The sequence below is a fragment of the Euphorbia lathyris genome, chromosome 3 (assembly GCF_963576675.1).
Source record: "Euphorbia lathyris chromosome 3, ddEupLath1.1, whole genome shotgun sequence".
NCBI classification, from domain to species: domain Eukaryota; kingdom Viridiplantae; phylum Streptophyta; class Magnoliopsida; order Malpighiales; family Euphorbiaceae; genus Euphorbia; species Euphorbia lathyris.
The window spans coordinates 51,645,545-51,668,699 of record NC_088912.1 but is presented as its reverse complement, the minus strand read 5'-3'; the positions used below and the strand labels follow the sequence as shown (position 1 = coordinate 51,668,699).

General features: G+C 35.8%; 1 protein-coding gene across 1 annotated transcript; it reads right to left on the bottom strand.

Moving 5' to 3' along the window:
• Positions 1–18,853: 18,853 nt before the first annotated feature.
• On the bottom strand, positions 18,854–22,315 carry LOC136224647 (protochlorophyllide-dependent translocon component 52, chloroplastic-like). Its single transcript, XM_066013041.1, has 7 exons — positions 21,771–22,315; positions 20,318–20,505; positions 20,138–20,227; positions 19,906–20,053; positions 19,599–19,796; positions 19,342–19,529; positions 18,854–19,271 (listed from the first exon to the last, which is right to left on the bottom strand). Exons 1-7 carry the CDS (start codon positions 22,263–22,265, stop codon positions 19,016–19,018), a joined length of 1,563 nt encoding a protein of 520 aa, XP_065869113.1. The 5' UTR covers positions 22,266–22,315; the 3' UTR covers positions 18,854–19,015.
• Between the last annotated feature and the right edge of the window lie 840 nt (positions 22,316–23,155).

Below are 23,155 nucleotides of genomic sequence, written 5' to 3'. Positions count from 1 at the left end.
TCATGGCAATTTGAAAACACGAACTGATTCATTCATCACATAAAAAATGGTAACGGGTAATCCTATGGCAACTTCTAAGGCTACTATATGCTGACACGGCTGATCGCGGGACCTCACAGGACCGCACAAATTCGCCCCTAACGAATGGATGGGGACCCTTTGGCGCCTTACTGTAAGGGGGAACTTACACTAGCCTCTTTCGAGCGACGAATGGACTCTCGCTAGAGGTTTCGCGGAAATTACCCAAAAGGTTTGCAATAATGCTTATGAATGCATACGAAAAGAAATAATACGATCCGTCCCCGTTAAGGGCTTAATACACGCCTTCCGGAATCAAATTTCTCGCTTCCCCAGCAGAGTCTGAAGGAAAATAAGGCTAAGATATAGCAGCGGAAATATAAAATTTTTAGCCTACTTCCTTTTAACCATAGGATCCGTTAATCGTTATTTCATATAAAGAGGGATAAGAAGAAATACCTTTCGATGATCAATCTACCGTTGCAAACGAAGTACCCACAACTTCAAAAGAGATGGAAACTGTTTACCGATCTGCCCCTATCCGAAACAGACCTTCCAGACCTCCGAACGACAATCCCTTCAGTGGAAACGTGGAAGAATATGTCTAGAAGCTACTGTCCAAAAATCGCGATGATCCGACGGTTCAATCTCCGGACATCCGCGAAATAGTGAGCTGACCTGATGTAGGTGAAGAAAAACGAATTTCTTCCTTTTGTTTGTTTTTCCTTCTTTCATGAACACAGTGAGATTAAGTTAGAATCAACCGTATGAGATGCAACCAAAATATATTGCCTCTAATTAACCAGCACAAGATCAAAGAAAAAGGAGATAGATGAAATTAATCGATCGATGGAAGCCGTATGAATTCTTGTCCACGAACTAGGGGAGTCGAATTCTTCCTTTTTCTCTAAGGTGGGGATTTCGAAAATCACTTGTGCTAGTTAGAGAGGGTTGGTTGAAATTCATGTATAGAGGTGGTATATATAATCACTTGTATCTAAACCCTAGTTAGATAGGATTAGGTTACTTAATAGGAATTCAATTCGGAATAGGATTCCCAATTATTATCTCATTATATATCTAATATATCTAGGATAATAATAAATAACCTAATTGGATAATAATGGGAGTATATTAATCTAATTAAAACTCCTAACTTAATTATCTCTTAATTAATTTAATTCACAAACCTAATCAAATTAGGATTAATGGAATTAAAATAATTCCTTATTATTATATATAAATTTCGGCCCCCTCTATTTAAATGGGCCTTACTGGGCTCAATTGGGCTTCCATCTATTAATGACATCCATCTCTCTTTTGGTTCCAAGTCTTATGTGTGATCCATTAGGTTCTTACTACTTCTGGCCGTATGCAACTATTAAATTAATTTCTTCAAGAATTATATTTAATCCTTGCATAACGGAATGATGTACTGAGTATGTTATTGGCAAGTCTGTAATCATTCCCCCAGAGTCCGTTAAGAAGACATGTTGATTCTATCGTTAACCTTTCCGTATTAGTTACAGTATAATTCGATCCTTTATCAACTACATCCTTGAACTGAATCTTATGACTATGGGTGATGTCAAGTCACATATAGCGAGACGTTCGTTTTACTTGTATAGGCCGAGTCAACTCAAATAGATAGGTTAAGTGAAATCTGTATTTCTTACTCTTAAGCTATCACCTTGCAAGGATTTAGAGTCGAATCTTCCACAAGCGATCCTTGGATGTATCTCCCATTAATCGGGAGTGATAAATGCTCAATCCAATGTATAACTACCCTGAAATTACCTCCCGTGACACCCAACCTTTGCAGTTCACACCCCAGAGTCATCTCTGTTAAGGATCGTGGGACCGCAGGATCAAAGTCTCACATTCAGTAATTCAGGATGACCAATTAACATTCCTTTGAGTCTGAGGATTAGTTATACCTATTAATACCAATGAGATGAACAGGTGACAAGGATGAATCTACCCATCCTGTTATCTCAAATCGGATCCCCAATCCTAATGAACGACGTTTCATCGGATCTATGTAACTGTCCAGATATCTATATATATGAAGCTTGTGAGATCAGCTTTCTGTCGGACAGAAGACATTGTTACATACAAGTCTCAACCGTGATATATCAATCCTAAACATATCACTTGACTTGGGGTGGTTTTAAGTTTATTAGTTTATTATAAAGTTTTGTCTCACTTCATGCTTGTATGAACACTTTATAATCACTTTAAACAAACTTACGGATTTCCTTTTATTAGACTTTATTTAGTGCTTAAAAGGGATTGCCTTTATATATAGTTATAAAACATATATCTCATTAAAACAAATGATATAAAGAACAATTCATTTACATTAAGTTTGTATCCTGCAACAATTGTCTATTGGACACTAAACCCCAACATACTCCCACTTGGACTAAAGCAAATTGTTTCTAAAACTTATCCCAGTAGAAGTTAAATGACGATCATGTACTTTCTGGGTTAAAGGCTTTGTCAACGGATCTGCAACGTTGTCCTCTGTAGGTACTCTTTCTATTCTCACATCTCCTCTAGCCACAATCTCTCTTATGATGTGGTATCGCTTTAGGTAGTGCTTGGATGCATTATGAGACCGTGGTTCCTTTGCTTGCGCAATGGCTCCATTGTTATCACAGTACATAGTAATGGGATTGACAATGTCAGGCACCACACCTAGTTCTATAATGAACTTTCTAATCCAAACTGCTTCCTTTGCTGCTTCCGCAGCAGCGATGTACTCTGACTCGGTCGTAGAGAAAGCTACGCTTCCCTGCTTAGAACTTTTCCAACTGACCGCGCCCCCATTCAAGATAAACAGGTATCCTGATTGGGATTTAAAATCATTCTCATCTGTGAGATGACTAGCGTCTGAAAATCCTTCAATTTTCAGATCTCCTTCTCCGTACACTAGGAACATATCTTTAGTCCTTCTCAAGTACTTAAGAATGTTCTTGACGGCAATCCAATGCTCGTCTCCCGGATTCCCTTGGTAACGACTCGTTACAGATAACGCGAACGCTACGTCAGGTCTAGTGCATAGCATAGCATACATAATCGAACCGATCGCGCTGGCGTACGGGACTACAGCCATGCGTCGTTTGTCATCATCAGTTTTAGGACATTGATGATTGTTTAACTTTACTCCATGTAGCATGGGTAAGTTACCTCGTTTCGATTCAAGCATGCTAAAACGATTTAGCACCTTTTCAATGTATGTAGCCTGTGAAAGACCAAGCAGTCTTCTCGATCTATCTCTATAGATCTTTATACCAAGTATATAAGCTGCTTCACCAAGGTCTTTCATTGAGAAGTTACCGGATAACCATACTTTTACCGACTGTAATAGAGCAATGTCATTTCCCATTAACAGTATATCGTCCACATATAGTATGAGAAATGCTATAGAGCTCCCACTTGCTTTCTTGTAAATGCAAGCTTCTTCGCAATTTTGTTCGAAACCAAATTGTTTTATGGTTTCGTCAAAACGCTTGTTCCAGCTTCTAGATGCTTGCTTGAGTCCATAAATGGATCTCTGAAGTTTGCAAATTTTATTTGCATCCTTTGATATGAAACCTTCAAGCTGCATCATGTATACATCCTCAAGCAGGTTTCCATTTAGGAAAGCTGTTTTCACATCCATTTGCCAAATCTCATAATCGTAGTGAGCGGCAATAGCAAGCATGATTCTGATTGATTTGTACATAGCAACAGGAGAGAAGGTTTCGTCATAATCAACACCTTGTTTCTGACGATATCCTTTCGCTACCAGCCTAGCCTTGTAGGTGCTAACCTTTCCATCCATGTCAGTCTTCTTTTTGAAGATCCACCTGCACCCAATGGGAATTATCCCTTTGGGTGGATCAACCAAAGTCCACACTTGGTTAGTATACATGGAATCCATTTCAGAATCCATGGCCTCAAGCCATGCTTTAGAATCTGGACTAGTAAGAGCCTCTTCGTAGTTTTCGGGTTCGTCGTCTAACACGGGAACCTCGTTATCATCTCCCACTAGAAAACCATATCTAACTGGGATTTCACGAACTCTTCGTGATCTACGAATAGGTGCCACTGGAGTCTCATCTAATGGGACTTCTTCGGGTACCTCAACCGCTTCTGTTGTTTCAGTCGGTGTTTCTTCCTCTTGAACTTCGTCGAGTTCAATCACGATTCCCTTTTGTGTTTCTTCGAGAAACTCTTTCTCTAAGAAGGTTGCGTGTTTGGATACTATTACTTTCTGATCATCTGGATGATAGAAGTAATACCCTACGGTGTCCCTGGGATATCCAATGAAGAAACATTTATCAGATTTAGAATCTCATTTGTCGGACGCAATGCGTTTGACATACGCTGAACAACCCCATACTCTCATAAATGAGAACACGGGTTTCCTACCAACGAACAATTCATATGGTGTGGAACTAGCGAATTTAGTTGGTACTCGGTTCAGGGTGAAGAGGGCAGTTTCTAAGGCATAGCCCCAGAACGTCTTTGGAAGTAAGGCCATGCTCATCATGTATCGTACCATATCTAATAGGGTACGGTTCCTCCTCTCGGATACACCATTGTGTTGTGGTGTATAGGGAGGTGTCCATTGTGAGCATATCCCACATTCAGTTAGATAATTCAGAAAATCATCCGAAAGATATTCGCCACCTCGATCGGATCGAAGCGTCTTTATTTTCTTTCCTAATTGATTTTCTACTTCATTCTTGAAGCATTTGAACTTGTCAAAAGCTTCTGATTTGTGCCTCATCAAGTAGATGTAACCATATCGGGTATGGTCATCTATGAAGCTTATGAAGAATCTGAATTCTCCTCTTGCTTGGACTGACATAGGACCGCATACATCTGAATGAATAAGTCCTAGAGTATCTGATACACGCTCACCTTTATTGCTAAAGGGTGTCTTTGTCATTTTACCTTTTAAACATGATTCGCATGTTTCCAATGATTCAGGATCAATTGGATCTATAAGCCCATCTGAATGTAACTTTAGCATGCGTCTCTTGTTTATATGACAATGACACAAGTAAGTTGAATTATCTAGCTTATGTCTTTTGGTATCAATTGCGAAAACAGAAATCAACACATAAATCCCATTTTGTGATATTCCTGAGAGATAGAAAATCGAATCTCTATAAAAATTGCAATGTTTGTTCTTTATAGAACATACCATATGTTGGAGTACCAGCTTTTCCCTTCTGGAGGGTAGCTCGGTACAAAGAACAATTTCTCTTCCAATGCCCCACATCACCACAATAGTGGCACTTTCTTTTGGGCTTCTTCACTTCCTTTCCCTTAACTTTAGTGGGCATGACTTTCTTACCTTTCTTGGGATGTTTAGGATTGGGAGAATTCCCTTTCCTCTTCTTTGATCCCTCTATGACAAGAGCCGGTATAGCCTTGTCTTTCTGAATATTGGGCTCAACTGACCTGAGCATATTTGCAAGCTCTTCAAGAGAGGTTTGCAAGTCATTCATCTGATAGTTCATGATGAACTATGAATAACTCTTTAGGAGGGATTGAAGAATTAAGTCTACACTTAGTTCGTTATCCATCCCGAATCCAATACTAGAAAGTTTGGTAATGTAGCCAATCATCTTGACACAATGTGTCATTACAAATGTGCCCTCTTGCATCTTGCAACGATATAGCAACTTGGATATCTCGTAGCGTTCGCACCTGGTCTGTTTCCCAAACAGTTCCTTTAGGTGCATGATGATGGAACATGCATAGTTGCCTTTTTAATTCTGATGTCATCGATGCAAGTATGATGCATCCGGCATGATCGTCATCAGCCTTGTGCTTCTAGTAAGCATCAATTTCCTCGATGGGAGCATCATCCTCAGGGATAGGGGGTATCAATGTATCAAATACATACCATATTTTATCGAACTTCAAAACAATTTTGAGGTTGCGATACCAGTCGGTGAAGTTTGAACTATTCAACTTGTTATCGGTAAATGTATTTTGCAGATTGGTGTTAGTCATGATTTTAAGAGTGTTTAATTAAACTGAGAGTGAGAAAGAGTAAACGTATGTTATTCATTTGCTTTAAAGTATATCAATCTGAAATTATAGGCCTTTTAGTTTATTTTAGATTGCTCCCACTATTTTGCCAAATTAATAACCCTCCATATTAATTCGAAGAATTTCACAAATCCTTTAGTGAGCTAGGATCCTAACTCCTGAGATTTCGCCTTGAGTTTGCTCAACAAGCTAGTCTCATTTGTTAGGTAGATTCATGTAATCAATCACATCGTGAATGTGACTCCTAGGTTATTGGGTTACTAACCACATTAGTAACTAATATGCTATTCACATTAATTCCAACCATATTGCCCATTAGTTTATGACAACATGAGTTTGCTCATCCAATTATCATAATCTAATTTAAGTATTACCCCATATTCATGAAAGAACGATTTTCGATAATTCAGGTGTTACCATAAGACCCCGAGCTTGAGTTTGCTCAACAACCCAAAGGCCCCCAGTACTGCCGGCTGAATTATAATATTAGGGAGGGGCAACCGATTTTAATAACTTGCTTATTTACTTAACTTTTTAACGAGGGATTTTATTTAAGTCTCATAATCTAACTTAGTCTTGATTTGCTTTAGCATACATCAGACACATACATTCACATACATTGACGTTATGGACATATCATCTAAATTATTCCGTCGAGCCAGAGACGGAATAAAAGGGCAAACCTAAGGAAATACTAACTATTACATATTTCTCTTTAGGTCCTCCGTCTTCTCCATGGCGCCTTGAAATTACATATTAATTTCTATACTACTATAAGAAAACTTCAATTGAATTGAAGGGAATCAGATGAGAGGAGAAATTACAATAGATAGTAGAAAGGCAGGACGCACATGCCCTATTTCAAAAATACCAAAAGACTAAAAGAGGGTCCAAATATGTCCATAAGTCCAAACATGCATAGACTCAATTAAATAAATTTAATTGGTTGATTACATAACCGGCTTATGTAATGTTTAGGTTAATCACATTAACTCGTCAAATTAACTTTCATCCAATTTTACTTCTAATCGTTTTGTATCTTTATATTAATCCTTAGATTAATATAACCATATAAAACGTCGATTATGCATGTCCCAATTATTTTGATTTCAATTCATTTAACACTTTGATTTACAACTTGGTAAAAATAAACTTTTAAACAAATTTTTTTTTTTTATTCGATAATCAAAACAGAAAACTATTAATTTCCGAAACATATGTTTATATATACAAATTATATTCAAGCCGATTTTAACAATTAAAATCAAGTGGGATTCGGGCCGGGGGCCCGAAACTGGGCTGCTGCCGTTTGGCAGCAGCCCCGCGGCTGCGCACGCGGCTGCCGCCGCGAGGCAGCAGCCGCGCGACAGCGGCTGGTCGCGCCGTGAGGCGCGACCCGAGCCGCTGTCGTATTTATTTTATTTTTTTTAAAACATATATATATATATATATATATATATATATATATATATATATATATATCAGATTTTAAAACGGTTTTAAAAAACGATTTTCAGAAATAGGAAAAACTAAAATAGATTTCCGTTTTATCTTTTAGAATTAATAAAACTAATTTTATTAACCTAACTATAAAACTAATAGATTTTGTTATAATGATTATCAACCAAAATAATTAGGAACATACGCATAATCTATTTTAATTAACAATTAACTAAAATTTATTTATCTTTAGAATTAATTAATCAAACTATTTGTTAATTAATCCTAACCATAAATATTTATTCAATCCTATTGAAAAACTTCTAAATTTTCATATATGAAATAACGGATTTAATGATGACTCTGATACCACTGATGGAAAATAAGGCTAAGGTATAGCAGCGGAAATATAAAAATTTTAACGATCCGACGGTTCAATCTCCGGGAATCCGCGAAATAGTGAGCTGACCTGATGTAGGTGAAGAAAAACGAATTTCTTCCTTTTGTTTGTTTTTCCTTCTTTCATGAACACATTGAGATTAAGTTAGAATCAACCGTATGAGATGCAACCAAAATAGATTGCCTCTAATTAACCAACACAAGATTAAAGAAAAAGGAGATAGATGAAATTAATCGATCGATGGACTCCGTATGAATCCTTGTCCACGAACTAGGGGAGTCGAATTCTTCCTTTTTCTCTAAGGTAGGGATTTCGAAAATCACTTGTGCTAGTTAGAGAGGGTTGGCCGAAATTCATGTATAGAGGGGTATATATAATCACTTGTATCTAAACCCTAGTTAGATAGGATTAGGTTACTTAATAGGAATTCAATTCGGAATATGATTCCCAATTATTATCTCATTATATATCTAATATATCTATGATAATAATAAATAACCTAATTGGATAATAATAGGAGTATATTAATCTAATTAAAACTCCTAACTTAATTATCTCTTAATTAATTTAATTCACAAACCTAATCAAATTAGGATTAATGGAATTAAAATAATTCCTTATTATTATATATAAATTTCGGCCCCCTCTATTTAAATGGGCCTTACTGGGCTCAATTGGGCTTCCATCTATTAATGACATCCATCTCTCTTTTGGTTCCAAGTCTTATGTGTGATCCATTAGGTTCTTACTACTTCTGGCCGTATGCAACTATTAAATTAATTTCTTCAAGAATTATATTTAATCCTTGCATAACGGAATGATGTACTGAGTATGTTATTGGCAAGTCTGTAATCATTCCCCCAGAGTCCGTTAAGAAGACAGGTTGATTCTGTCGTTAACCTTTCCGTATTAGTTACAATATAATTCGATCCTTTATCAACTACATCCTTGAACTGAATCTTATGACTATGGGTGATGTCAAGTCACATATAACGAGACGTTCGTTTTACTTGTATAGGCCGAGTCAACTCAAATAGATAGGTTAAGTGAAATCTGTATTTCTTACTCTTAAGCTATCACCTTGCAAGGATTTAGAGTCGAGTCTTCCACAAGCGATCCTTGGATGTATCTCCCATTAATCGGGAGTGATAAATGCTCAATCCAATGTATAACTACCCTGAAATTACCTCCTGTGACACCCAACCTTTGCAGTTCACACCCCAGAGTCATCTCCGTTAAGGATCGTGGGACCGCAGGATCAAAGTCTCACATTCAGTAATTCAGGATGACCAATTAACATTCCTTTGAGTCTGAGGATTAGTTATACCTATTAATACCAATGAGATGAACAGGTGACAAGGATGAATCTACCCATCCTGTTATCTCAAATCGGATCCCCAATCCTAATGAACGAAGTTTCATTGGATCTATGTAACTGTCCAGATATCTATATATATGAAGCTTGTGAGATCAGCTTTCTGTCGGACAGAAGACATTGTTACATACAAGTCTCAACCGTGATATATCAATCCTAAACATATACTTGACTTGGGGTGGTTTTAAGTTTATTAGTTTATATAAAGTTTTGTCTCACTTCATGCTTGTATGAACACTTTATAATCACTTTAAACAAACTTACGGATTTCCTTTTATTAGACTTTATTTAGTGCTTAAAAGGGATTGCCTTTATATATAGTTATAAAACATATATCTCATTAAAACAAATGATATAAAGAACAATTCATTTACATTAAGTTTGTATCCTGCAACAATTGTCTATAGGACACTAAACCCCAACAGAGTCGCCACTTGTTAGACAAGGTGCCGAACGGCCTCGCCCGGGCGGACCGGGGGGTGGACACCACATGGCGACGTAAGCGGTGATTGGCGCCGAAAGCAACCAATCATGGAATCAAGCTGCTCGGCAGGACCGGAGCTCGGAGTATGGAAGAGTCGCCACCCACGAATGGGAAAATGAACACCGATCCCTTGCGGGAGACCGGTGAGGGTTCAGGAAACTTAGGTACGAGCCGAGAAGGCTAGCTCCTTTCCGGAGAAAGGCTACTAGGCACCCCGACATCGCCCGGTTATGAACCACCGGCCTCCTACTTAGCGTGTTAGGCGATAACGGACTAATCGCATATTTCTTTAAGTTTGAAATTCATTTGAAACCTTTTCTTTCTCGTTTTGAAAAAAAACCGTTTTGAGCATATATTATTGAAAGTCATTTTAGTAAAGAATCACCCATTTACATAAATTCAAAATACATAGGAGAGAGAGGGGGAGAAGGAAGCTTCGATTTATTCACAGTGTGATTTATGATTTATATTATACACTAACTCTAAGCTACTCTCATTCCCCAAAAACGAGTTTATTTACATGGTTCGTACCTTAATCGCCGTTGGAACGATTTAGGTACGTTTCAAAACCCCATTAATGGTGTTCACTCGAATCGCCGTTGGAACGACTCGAGCGTTTGAAAATGTTGAACAAACAGTTTTAATCTAAAAACGTGATTAAGCATACAAGTTAAATTATTTTGTACAAAATCGTTTAGATAGAAAGACGATTCAAAACTCTATTATTTAGAAGGAAAACGATTTTAATTACAAGGTTCACTTAATCCGTCGTTGGAACGAATTAAGGTTTTAACACGTGATGTTTTAGGAAATGGTTTAAAGTGATAAGAAAACCTGTTATTTACATTAGGAACTTCTAGAAAACTTGAGTTTAAATAAGCAAATTAAACTCTCTTTTTGTGGTTTTATTTTCCCCTTTTTTCACTCAATTGAACCTTACTTGAACATAATCACAACAATTAACAATCTAATCTCAATTCACCCAACCAAATACATTTGAAAGAATATATATATAAGTATGAAAATAGAGTAAATATACATAGATATACATATATACAAAAAGGGTAGTAATAATACAAAATTTAGAAAATAACACATATTAAGAAGTAGAAGTAGTAATAAAAAATAATATTGGATATAATATACTTTCATTTTAATTAAAACATGTAAAATGATGAACATGGTTCATAAATATAGAAAATAACCTTTAGTTCAAAAATAATATTTACATCATAACCCAAAAACCAATTAATCATCCCAAAAAGTCACAAAGAACTACACATATATACTTATATATAATTTACAAAACCAAATCAATATGAATTAAATTTTTAACATAGCATAAGTAGATATATAATATGTAGATAATAATTATATAAACCAAAAATATATTTATCAAATATTTTACATAACTAAATAGAGATATATTTAAGAAGAAATGTCAAAAATGTAAGAAAAAAGGTTCAAAAATGGATATTTAAGGTTCCAGCAGATTTACCGACGGAAAATCCGTCGGTAAACAGCTATTAGTGACAGAAAACACAGAATTACAGAAACAGTCCACAACTTTCCAGATTTATTCAAAAGCTTTATATTAGATCTATTCTATCATTTTGAGTCCCCGAACTACCAAAATTGGATCATAGTCTATAACGGGGATTCCTAAAACGATGTTTTATTTCAAAACGTTATTTAGAAATATTTTCAAAACTTATAATTACAACTTTTTTAATTCCCGAACTACCTTTGAATCGGATCACGGTTCGTATTGGGATATTAAAACGAGGTTTTTTTTTATTTCAAAACAAAACCGAACCTTTATTTTAACACGAGACGAAAATAAATAAATACGGGAATTTAAATAAGACGTGATAAATAAATAAGTAAACTAAATAAATAAAACTTTAGAATAAACAAATAAAATAAATAAAATAAATGAAATAAATAAAACGAGTCTAGTCCTCGGATAATACCTCAATATCGGTATCTGACAGTCGAAGTCGGTTGATTCCACGAGTTGTGATTTTCCGGTGTTTTTGATAAAATATTCAACTTTGGAAAATTTGGACTTTTTTAGGAAAAAAAATATTTTCCCAAAAAAATTAACTTTCTCTCTCTAAAAATGTCTAGAGTGAGAAGCTCCAAAAAATTCCTCCCTCTCTTTTTTGCATGGGGATCCGTGCTTTATATAGGCACGGATGCCGGAGACTTTGGGCGGACGCCCAACTTATGTTGGGCGAACACCCAACTAATGTTGGGCGAACGTCCAACTTTCGTTGGGTGAACGCCCAACATTAGTTGGGCGAACGCCCAACTTGGTTGGGCGGACGCCCAACTTCTGTTGGGCGCGCGCCCAACAGGCGTTGGGCGTTCGCCCAACGGATGTTGGGCGTACGCCCAGCGGACGTCAGGCGTGCGCCCCGCGCTGTCGGACGCGCGTCCGACTGTCGTCGGGCGTGCGTCGACTGCCGCAAGGCGCTCGCACCACGTCGCTGAGCACTCGCGAGTCGCCCATTTGACGACCGCAACTCCTTCTAACTTCTCTTTTTTATTATATATATTTTTTGGCTTTAAAACTCCCGGAACCAACCGCTTCAACCGTCTTGTTACAGGTTTTCGTCACAGGTCCTCCGACTCGGTGTCTACAACAGTATAATTCGATCCTTTATCAACTACATCCTTAAACTGAATCTTATGACTATGGGTGATGTCAAGTCACATATAGCGAGACGTTCGTTTTACTTGTACAGGCCGAGTCAACTCAAAAAGATAGGTTAAGTGAAATCTGTATTTCTTACTCTTAAGCTATCACCTTGCAAGGATTTAGAGTCGAGTCTTCCACAAGCGATCCATGGATGTATCTCCCATTTATCGGGAGTGATAAATGCTCAATCCAATATATAACGACTCTGCAATTACTTCCTGTGATACCCAACGTCTACTGTTCACACCCCAGAGTCATCTCTTTTAAGGATCATGTTACACTAGAGTCAAAGCATCACATTCCGTAATCCAGAATACCAATTAATATTCCTTTGAGTCTGAGGATTAGTTATACCTATTAATACCAATGAGATGAACAGGTGACAAGGATGAATCTACCCATCCTGTTATCTCAAATCGGATCCCCAATCCTAATGAACAACGTTTCATCGGATCTATGTAACTGTCCAGATATCTGTATATATGAAGCTTGTGAGATCAGCTTTCTGTCGGACAGAAGACATTGTTACATACAAGTCTCAACAGTGATATGTCAATCCCAAACATATCACTTGACTTGGGGTGGTTTTAAGTTTATCAGTTTACTATAAAGTTTTGTCTCACTTCATACTTGTATGAACACTTTATAATCACTTTAAATAAACTTACGGATTTCCTTTTATTAGACTTTATTTAGTGCTTAAAAGGGATTGCCTTTATATAGTTATAAAACATATATCTCATTAAACAAATGATATAAAGAACAATTCATTTACATTAAGTTCGTATCCTAGAACAATTGTCTATAGGACACTAAACCCCAACACAGCACGGCCGAGTGATGCGTAAGACGGCTTTAGTCAGATACTGACTAGAACTGTTTTACTTGAGAGTTGGGAAATGACACTTTAGTGGTCAGCTTCCAACTCAGCACTCTGATTTACTCAATGTCAGTTTAAACAATTTATATACTGAGTAAGTATAACAAGCAACACATACAGATATATATTGAGAGAGAGTTAGAAATTACTCAGCACGACTTATCCTGGTTCGGCCTCTCCGCCTACGTCCAGTCCCCAGAATCCCTCCGGGCTTTTTAAATCCAATACTGAGCTCTTTAAAGGTAGAGCACAAACCGTTTACAAGGCAGTTGAATATGCAAGAGTACCATCCTCCATTCGTCTACTCAACTCCTACTAAGTGCTATAACCGAACACCTAGATTTATCTACCACTGAGTACTTAAAACCGAGTACTCAGCACAACTCTCTCAATTTTACAATTGATACAAACTTGTTCTTTTTCAGACAAAGAACACTTTAGATGATTACAAAATCAATCTAGCTTTTACATAGAGGTAGAAATTTGGTGTAAGATCTTTTTCTTGTTTTGATGTGCTTTGTATGTATATCTTTTTCACTTGTGTTTCGGCCAAGGATCCAAGAAGTGTACTTGTCCTTTTATAGTTGAAATCTGAAGACAATCATTTGAAATAGGATCTATCCGTTGATTTCAAACGGCTCTTTCTTCCGACATTGTTCTGGTCAGCCTCAGATTTGCAGGCCAATCCTGTCGTCTGAATTCCACAGGCGCCAGGCTTGTCTTCTTCTCGCAGGTTTGTCTTCTAGTGCAGGTTTCGTCATTTAGCCAGCGGACATTTGACCCATACGTCTCGAAACTGTATCTTTGCGTAATTCCAAGGTTTCTATTATTGGTGCAGACAGTTGTCGGATCTTGTCTTTTAGCAAACAGATCATTGGTGCTGTCCTTAAAATCATTCAGCATGACTTTGATAGCCGTTGTTTTTTATTGTTGCCAATTCCGATACTGAGTTGCCTTTCACTCAGCTTCCACTATCAGCTTCGTTCTACAAGATATAGTTCCGAAGAAGACTTCTCTTCTTTAATGTTGAGTTGCTTTTTACTCAGCTTCTGTGATCAGCTTCATTTGTAAGCTTCGGTTCTGAAGAAGACTTTCCTTCTTTCGTACTGAGTTATTATTTACTCAGCCCGTGCTATGTTGTCATGCTGACTATGTTCTGTCTTAATTTGATTTCTGTTCTTATACATATTTTTATACTCAACATTGAACAAACACATTAGTACAATTAAATCAAAGCACTTTAAATTTAATTGTCTTAATCATGGATTAACTTAAATAATTTTGTCAAATCAAAATCATGTTGGAAAGGTGTTTCAATAATTTCTACATGAAAGGGCAAGAATCAAGAAATAAATTTAGCTCGACCAGGTGATACACGTTGGGATTCCTATTATAAAACGTTAGTCCATATTTTTGACATGTGAGATTCAATAGAAGAAGTGCTTAGAAATATACATGTGGATGACTATGATAAGAAAATTCGAGAGAGTGCTAGGAATGTGCTTGCAAAAATTGTGATATTTGAATTTGTGTTTGTTATAAAATTGATGTTTAATATTTTAGGAATGACAAATGAATGATTACAATTCCTACAAGTAAATGATCAAAATTTCGGAACTGCTATCTCTATGATTGAAGTGGTGAAAATTAACTTGAAAGCATATAGGGAAGATGGTTGGGATAATTTGTTGAAGTTGCTGATTTTTGTAATGCATGAGAAATAATAGAAATGTTATTCAATCTTGTGCTAAACGTTTTATTGATGGAATACAAAAGACATATCGTCATCATTTTCGTGCGGAAACTTTTATGAAGGTATTTGATTTCTCTCCATTTTATATAAATTATAATAAAATAATAGAAATGACATATTTAATCATTTCATTAACTAGTTTATTCTATGTTATTGATGATATTTCCAGTGCATTAGACAAACGTTTCATCGAGACAAGTTTAGAGCTACTTATGTGCATAACATGTCTTGATCATTTCAGATTCTTTTGCAAATATATTGGACTGTATTCAGAAGTTTTTTCTTCATTTGAGTTTATTGAACTGCATCATAAGCTTAAAAAATACATTAATGATGTAAGATTGAATGAAACATTCTATGGTCTTTGTGATATTGGTGAGCTTGCGAATAAGATGGTGAAAAATAAATATCACACCACTTATCATTTGGTGTAACGACTTATCGAGTTAGCATTGGTCTTACTTGTTGCAACAATTACAGTTGAAAGCTGTTTTTTTTTTACAATAAACATTATCAAGACCAATATGCGGAACTGAACGGAATATGATTTGCTTGGAGATTGCTTGATGTGTTACATTGAGAAAAGAATTTTCATGAATACTGAATATGAACTAATTTTGCAAAATTTTCAGAATATGAGATCTTGAAGGACATTCTTGTCACCTATTGGTAGTTCTAAAGTTGTTAGTAGGTCGTTACCTTCGATTAATAGAAACTAATTAGCAATGTATTTTTTAACTATATTTTGTTGGAATTATTGGTAGCTACTAATTTTTATACTGTTGCTTTCATTTTTGAACTTTTTCGCTTGGTGTAAAATTGATCCGCTCAGCTTGATGTCAAATTGGGACCCCAGCCGAGCAGTTCTGTATTTGCTATTGTTTTGCCACTAGATTATTATATTTAATATTTATTTATTTATATTAATGTTTATATTACATTTTAAAACTAAAGAATTTCATTAAACACACTGAGCAAAAATATGGATTAAGCTTGTGGCAATACAACAAGTCTGTTTTCCCACAAATATAAAAGAGCCAAATCTTTTAGCAAAATTATGAGCACTCATATATACGAGAACCTAGTAAAAACCTATGAAGCATTGAATTTTTCAGGGTCGAAGTGGCAGTGTCGGACTCACACCTGACACGGCAAAAATGTGTCTCATATGTTAAAAAAAACTAGACACAGTATGGACGTGACAGTGACACAGGGGGACACAATATCTAATATAATTAGGTAAGAGCTGCTACGTTAAAGCTTATTCTAGCACAACCAATTTTACTCATGCATTTGAAGTCGGAGAAGATGGAATAGAGGATTACAATGTCATCGGAAAAGAATTTGGTGCTAATCTGATCGAATGCAAGCAAAGAAATAAGGTTACTAATTCAAAGTGCACAAAAAGCTTTAAACTAAAAAAGATAAATATATCAAACTTCTTGGGTATTTTTTTTAGGTTTTGTAATGAACATGATCGGTCATGCGGACCTTATGTGAAATAAGAAATAATGGACCCAATCATATAGTACCGTAAGAGCAGCTGAATATGTGTTTGATGTAGAGGCAGTGGAGGTGTTCCAGAAGATTTCGTTTCTCTGTCTCCAGATTCCATATCAGCATCATGATTTTTCCTGCAATAATCCTTGGCAATAAATTCAAATAGTTAAAGATAAAGCTTTGGAAATTGTCTGAGTTATTAGCAGTAGTCGTAATTGTATCAGCTAGCCCTCCTTCTTCCCATATTGATTTAGCGAACTGACATTCAATGAATAAGTGCCAGTTGTCCTCGATGTCGAGCCCATATAACACGCATCGATCTGCCGTTGCAATCCCTCTGAGTATCAAATTCGTGCGAGTGGGTAGACTATTCCTGCTGGCTTACCAAATGCGATACTGTACGGAGGAATTTCCGCTCGCCATATAGCTTTCCAATCTCCATCTACGTACTGATTTGTTGAGGGTGCAATGGTCTCTGTTAACAGCTGATATGCGCTTCTGACCATGTATTTTCCCGTTCTGCTACCATTCCATATCAATATGTCGGGCTTCTCTTGATTCCGCGGGTGCAATTTAAGAATCTCTCCCACATCCCTTGGATTAAACAACTCCGTTAGTAACTCAACATCCCACTCGTCTGCCTATTGACTGTCCACGGTGGCACCTCCCGCCGACTGGATGACTTAAATGCAACCTTGACGTAGCTACCTTTGCAACCGAGGGACGATTTGGAGTAAGCGCGTGCTGCGAGACGATAGAGGATGATTTGTAGCAGCAAGGATGAACGGCATTGCAGGAACATCGCTGCCAGCAGAATGTGAAACCACTGCGCTACTAGAAGCGATAATTTGGGTGATATCTATGGGCTATGAGGGCGTGATTTTCGAATCAGATGCTAAAGTTGTAGTGGATGCAATCCTCACTCAGACGACAAACTACATCGAATATGGAGATATAATTGACACCTACCGAACTCTCTTACAACAACATGACTCGTTCACAGTCTCTTTTGTTAAAAGACAAGCAAATGAGGTCGCTCATGCTCTGGCTGGGGGATCTCGTTTTTCCACTTGTCCGACTCTTTTTTCATTTATGCCTAGTTCAATTTTAGATGTAATGAATATTTTTTGCCCTTATGGGGCCCATTAATGCATACTCTTATCCTTTTCAAAAAAAAAAAAAAAAGAAATAATGGACCTTTAATAAAATAAAATGGGATATAAGGGCCAAATTTAACCCCGAACATTTCAAGCGAAGTGTAGACTTAGCCTAACATGTGAAATAGTACAAATTTAACTCTAACGTTTCCAAGAAAAATCAATGTTAGCCCTGCGTTATCAAAAATTTGAAAAGACTGGTTTGACTGTTATTTAACTGTCACATCACACCTTTCAAACAAGTTTGTCGATAAATTGAAGTAGTTTCCTATATTTTTGGCTGGTTTTTTTTTTTTGTGACTATAATAATAACATAGTAAATATTTTAAATAGTTTGATAAAAAAAATATTATGATTAACTTATATTTTTAGTATTTTAAAGGAATTTTTGTAATTTTGTTACTTTAGCATTAAATATCTTAGATATAATTGATATTTGGAATGTTTGAAGTTACAGTTAAATACACTCAAACCAGTTTTTTCTAATTTTATATAACGTTGGGCTAAAATCGATCGTGTTTGGAAACGTTAGGGTTAAATTTGCACAATTTCATACGTTAATACTAAATTTGTACTTCACTTAAAATGTTAAAGTTAAATTTGGTCTTTATTCCAAAAACAATCATACTTAAAAATTTAAAATAGAAATTTGAGCCTATTTTAGATCTCAAATATCATATTATTTAGTATATTTTTAGGTCTGAAGGGGTATTATAACTATATTTACGATAAAAAAAATTTATTACATAGTAAAAAATTAAAATTTAGGCCACTTTTAACCCTAGATTTTGGGCGGCCGAACTCCTGATCTATGCTCATGGCCTGCCCTGGTAATGAATTATGAATGTTATTTGTGATTTATCATGACTTTTAAATGTTACTTATGTATTAATATATTTTTATGTAATATATATAGAATTAATTATATAAAAATTGTTGTGTTCCATATTTTATATATATTTTTTTAATGCCGTTTACCGTACTTGGGCCGGTGCTTATAGTTAAAAACAATAGAAACGTTGTAAATCTAAGACAACTGTTTACCGTCAAACACCCAATCCATAAAAGAGGGAAAAGCCCGAAGGTTGAGAATGATTTGGTTTTATAGTTTATAACTTCATCTGGACAAACAATAGGCGCCTTAAATAGTATTACAAGTTGATATAGTGTATATGGTATTGGTAATATGGCCAAATTTATGTGGTCATCAGGATCACGTAAATGTACAACGTATAATGAATATGGGTTCATACAAGGGCATGGTTATAATCATGAAAATGAAAATTCTTGTAAATGAAGTGAGCCAACCATCTTGAAGCTGCAAAGCATACCACTGCTAACACTAAAATTGTACTCCTTGTAATTACAGATGTCAATCTCTGCTTCGTTGCAGCAAGAATTCCAATTGAAACAATCGACATTACTTGCAAAACAACCTCAACCACTTTCAGACCTTTGTAGGCACTTGAGCAGCTGCTGCAATTTACCACATGCGACCAGTACCTGAATAAACCCCCAAACTTTAACCTATTTTATCATTCAAAATCCAAAATCTACTGAATGAATAAATTACCTGTCCATGAGTTGGTCCTTGGGAGGAGTTGGAGGAAGTATTCCACTGAACTTCATTCCCCAATTAATATGTCCACCTGAGTACTTTTTTAACCATTTTCTGAAGGCAATCACTTGAGCATCTGACTTTGTTGGCACAAAACAAGCCTTTTGCCAATTCAATGCTCCAACCTCCATTATTTTACGCTCCTAAACACACACACTTACATAATCCAGGATATTATCTTGCATTCTACTTCAACAAGGTACAGGTATTACCTCTAAATGAAGAAGGTACAAATCTGAATCTAGAACCAGATTTTGTGACAAATGAAACACCCATCTTGGGATCATCCTGTCAACCCAAACAGCAAAATTTCTTGGGAATGTGAATATCAATCTGCTCTTCCCTGGGCTCACTGGAACACAGAAGAAAACAAGGAGTCCCCGTCGTTGTGGCACATTTGATGACTTATCCTGAATCAACCAACATATAATAGGAAGCATAAACAAATAAACATGTACAAAGCTGAAATCGAATAGAAGAAACCCGGAAATGGAGATAAAGCAGTTAAGAATGTCACACCTTGCTGGGAAGAGTAAAAGCAGAATAGTATGTAGAGGGTGCCATAAATCTGGAATTCCCTCCAAATCGATTAGCACGAAAACAATTTATATCTACTGTTTCTATGTTTATATCAATTGGTGCACCTCCTTCTCTATCGAGTACAACTGTGAACCAACATAGTATTCTTATACTGTAAGAACATAAGTTTGCATAGAAAACATTAGACAACTGAGTGGCAAAAAGAGCTTATCTGTTCTTGGATGGTGGAATTGGCAACAGCTTAAAATGTGCATATGGTACATGTGCTGGGTCCACAAGATTTTCAATCAAGATCTCATACCTAGAATAGAATCATATATATTCATAGAAAAGCATAGAAGAAATAAGTTGTAATATGGAATTGACAAGTAAGAGAAAAGAGAGTGCATACCCAAAAGGAAAGTCTCTATTAGCCATGGGTTTGATGTAAGAAGGATCATCGAGTTCAGAAATGTAAGGAGGTTTATTCTTCAAAAGAATGTCTTTGTATTCAGGATTGGTGTTAGGCCAAAACCATATTATACCATTCTGCAAAGTAGTTGGATAAGCACCAACACATGCTCTTTTCAACGTATTAACCTGTATGTATAACGTCATGGAATTTCTATTTTAGCTCAACATTTTCTTTTTTCTTGAAGAAGCCTCAAGTTCAAAATTTCATGTGAAGGAATTTGAGCCTATGATATACGAAGCACTTCAAAATATTGTTATATGCATCACAATTGCTTACCATCAATTCAAATGCCATTTTCATCAAGTTTATTTTTAATGAATCCACCCACAAAGTGATGGAAACCCTAGCATAATCAAATAATAATAAATGAAAAAAGGTAAACAAAAACAGGGAAATGTACACTAGAAAACAAGCACACCAGCATAAAAAAATTGCAGAGTGAAGTTAATGAGATAAAGGGTCAATTTGGTGTTCTCAACTTACCTTGCTGTCCCAAATGAACATAAGCGTCAATTTAGGACTTAAACCAACTAGGAAGGTTTGACATGGTTTACTAAAGAGGGAGGGGAGGGGAGGTTGAACCTCGAGATACTACCAATTTGGTGGGATTGAAATTGGGGATATTTCAAGATTTTATAACCTTTATTTAAACATTACCTCCATTTAAACTCCTCTCCAAGCAAGTTAGGAAAATAACCTCATTTTAATTAAACTCCTCTAACCCCAAAACAAGCAGACCCAAGAGACATCTTCTAAATTGCACCAATTTAAATAGAATTAAGAGACATAGTCTAAATTGTTTAAAGTGACATAAACAAAATACAAGTTTAAAACTATCATTCATGTCACCTTGATAAATATTGTACTAAGAAAGACAAGAAATGAGAATTTTATATATTTTTTCCAATTGAGGATGAAAGTTTTGATGACTTGGTATATAATTTGGCAAGATGAATAATAGTTTAAAACTTATTTCGTTTCTATCACTCTACACAATTGAGATGATGCCTCTTAGTTTCATTGAAATTGGTGTAGATTTTATTAATTTCAGAGTCTAAACACCAATATTTTTTACGACAAAAACAGAGTTGATTTAGAGAGAACTCAGCTCACAATACCAGTTCACACATTTATATCAGTATAATCATATAAACTACATAAAAACGTAACAACCCTTTTTTTTACGCCCCTAAAATATCCACCATGGGTCCATTTGGACGGTATCATTTTAGACTAATTTAAAAAAAAAAAAAAAACTGAAAAACCGAATCGATATCAAAATTTATTTGAGATCAAATTTAGTGTGAGTTGAAATGCGAAAGTAAAAAGGTGAATTAGATTAGTGGAAGTGAATAGGAAGAGAGGGGAATTGAGGGAAAAGGATGTATACCGGAGGGGCATTAGGCGGTGCCTGAGGAATAAATTTGCAATCACCGGAGCCATTGAAACACCAGCCATGATATACACATTGTAATCTCCCCCACTGGTCAATCCTTCCTTGAGACAAAGGTGCCAATCTATGAGGACAAGTATCATCAAACACCTTCCATGAATTCTCATTTCTATCCCACCAAACAACCACATCGAGACCCATTACTCTCTTGGCATGTGGCATTCTTTTGTCAAGGTCACATTCTGGCATAATTGGATACCATTGAGACATCCAATCAAACTTGTCTTCTTCGCTTTCATTTTCAACCTCACTGCCTTCTGTTGAGACTGCAGTTGATAAGATTGGAACAAGGTTGAATCGTGATTTGTTTTTGTGAATTGATAGAACAAATGAATTGGGTAATGAGTAGATTTGAAAATTGAAGGAATGGTATTGTTGGAGTGTGTGTGGGATAGCAAGTGAAGGTAAAAAGGAAGCTCTCAAAGCTTCCATTGTGAATAGAGAGAGAGAGCAGAGCAGAGCATTCAGTTGGTGTTTTCAACGTTTTAGATATATTTAGATGGACCACAAATAAATGTTGTGAGGTCGTTAATTTTTCGGATTTTAACAAATAATTATATTCTTTTTAAAACAAATAAAAATAAAACTAATCATTTGGTTTCATTCAAAAAATCTGAGTTGACTCACATATCACCCCTATCATTATATCAATGCTTTTAACTATTGAAATTGATTGAGAAAAAAATCAAAATTGTGTAATTTTACTTAAACAAATTGAAATTGAATGATGATTTTAAAACAACTATGACCATGGTACATTTAACTCTATATTTTTATCTTTTATAAAAATTACATTTAGACATCAACAAAACACAATCTCTCATCCAAAACGATAAATCATATAACAGATGTTTAACATTTTTTTATTAACTTAACAATTTAAGAATTAAATTGAAACTTTTTACACAACTACAATTCGATTTAAAAGGCTTTTTTTTTAATGACAGGGAAGGGTTATCAAGCAACCCCAAAGACAGAAAAGAAAAAGACAAACTAAACTAACTTCTTCAGCACCGGAGGGTGCCTATTCCGCTCTTGTCAGTGTTGAGGATGTTAAGAAGACATGCAAGAGGACCGTCACACTCGTGATGCCCAAAGGATAAAAATCCTACGAAGTTCGCCAACCAATCGGCTGCTCTATTTCCCTCGCGAAGGGTATGAACAACCACGACTTCCCACTCTTGCTTTAACAAATTCCGACATTCCTCAATCAACCAATAATGTTTATGATTTAAAAAGCTACATTTCATCCATATATAGATATAATTTTTTATAAAAACACCTTTAATTGTCATTAAAATTTAATGGTATAATTTAAAGGG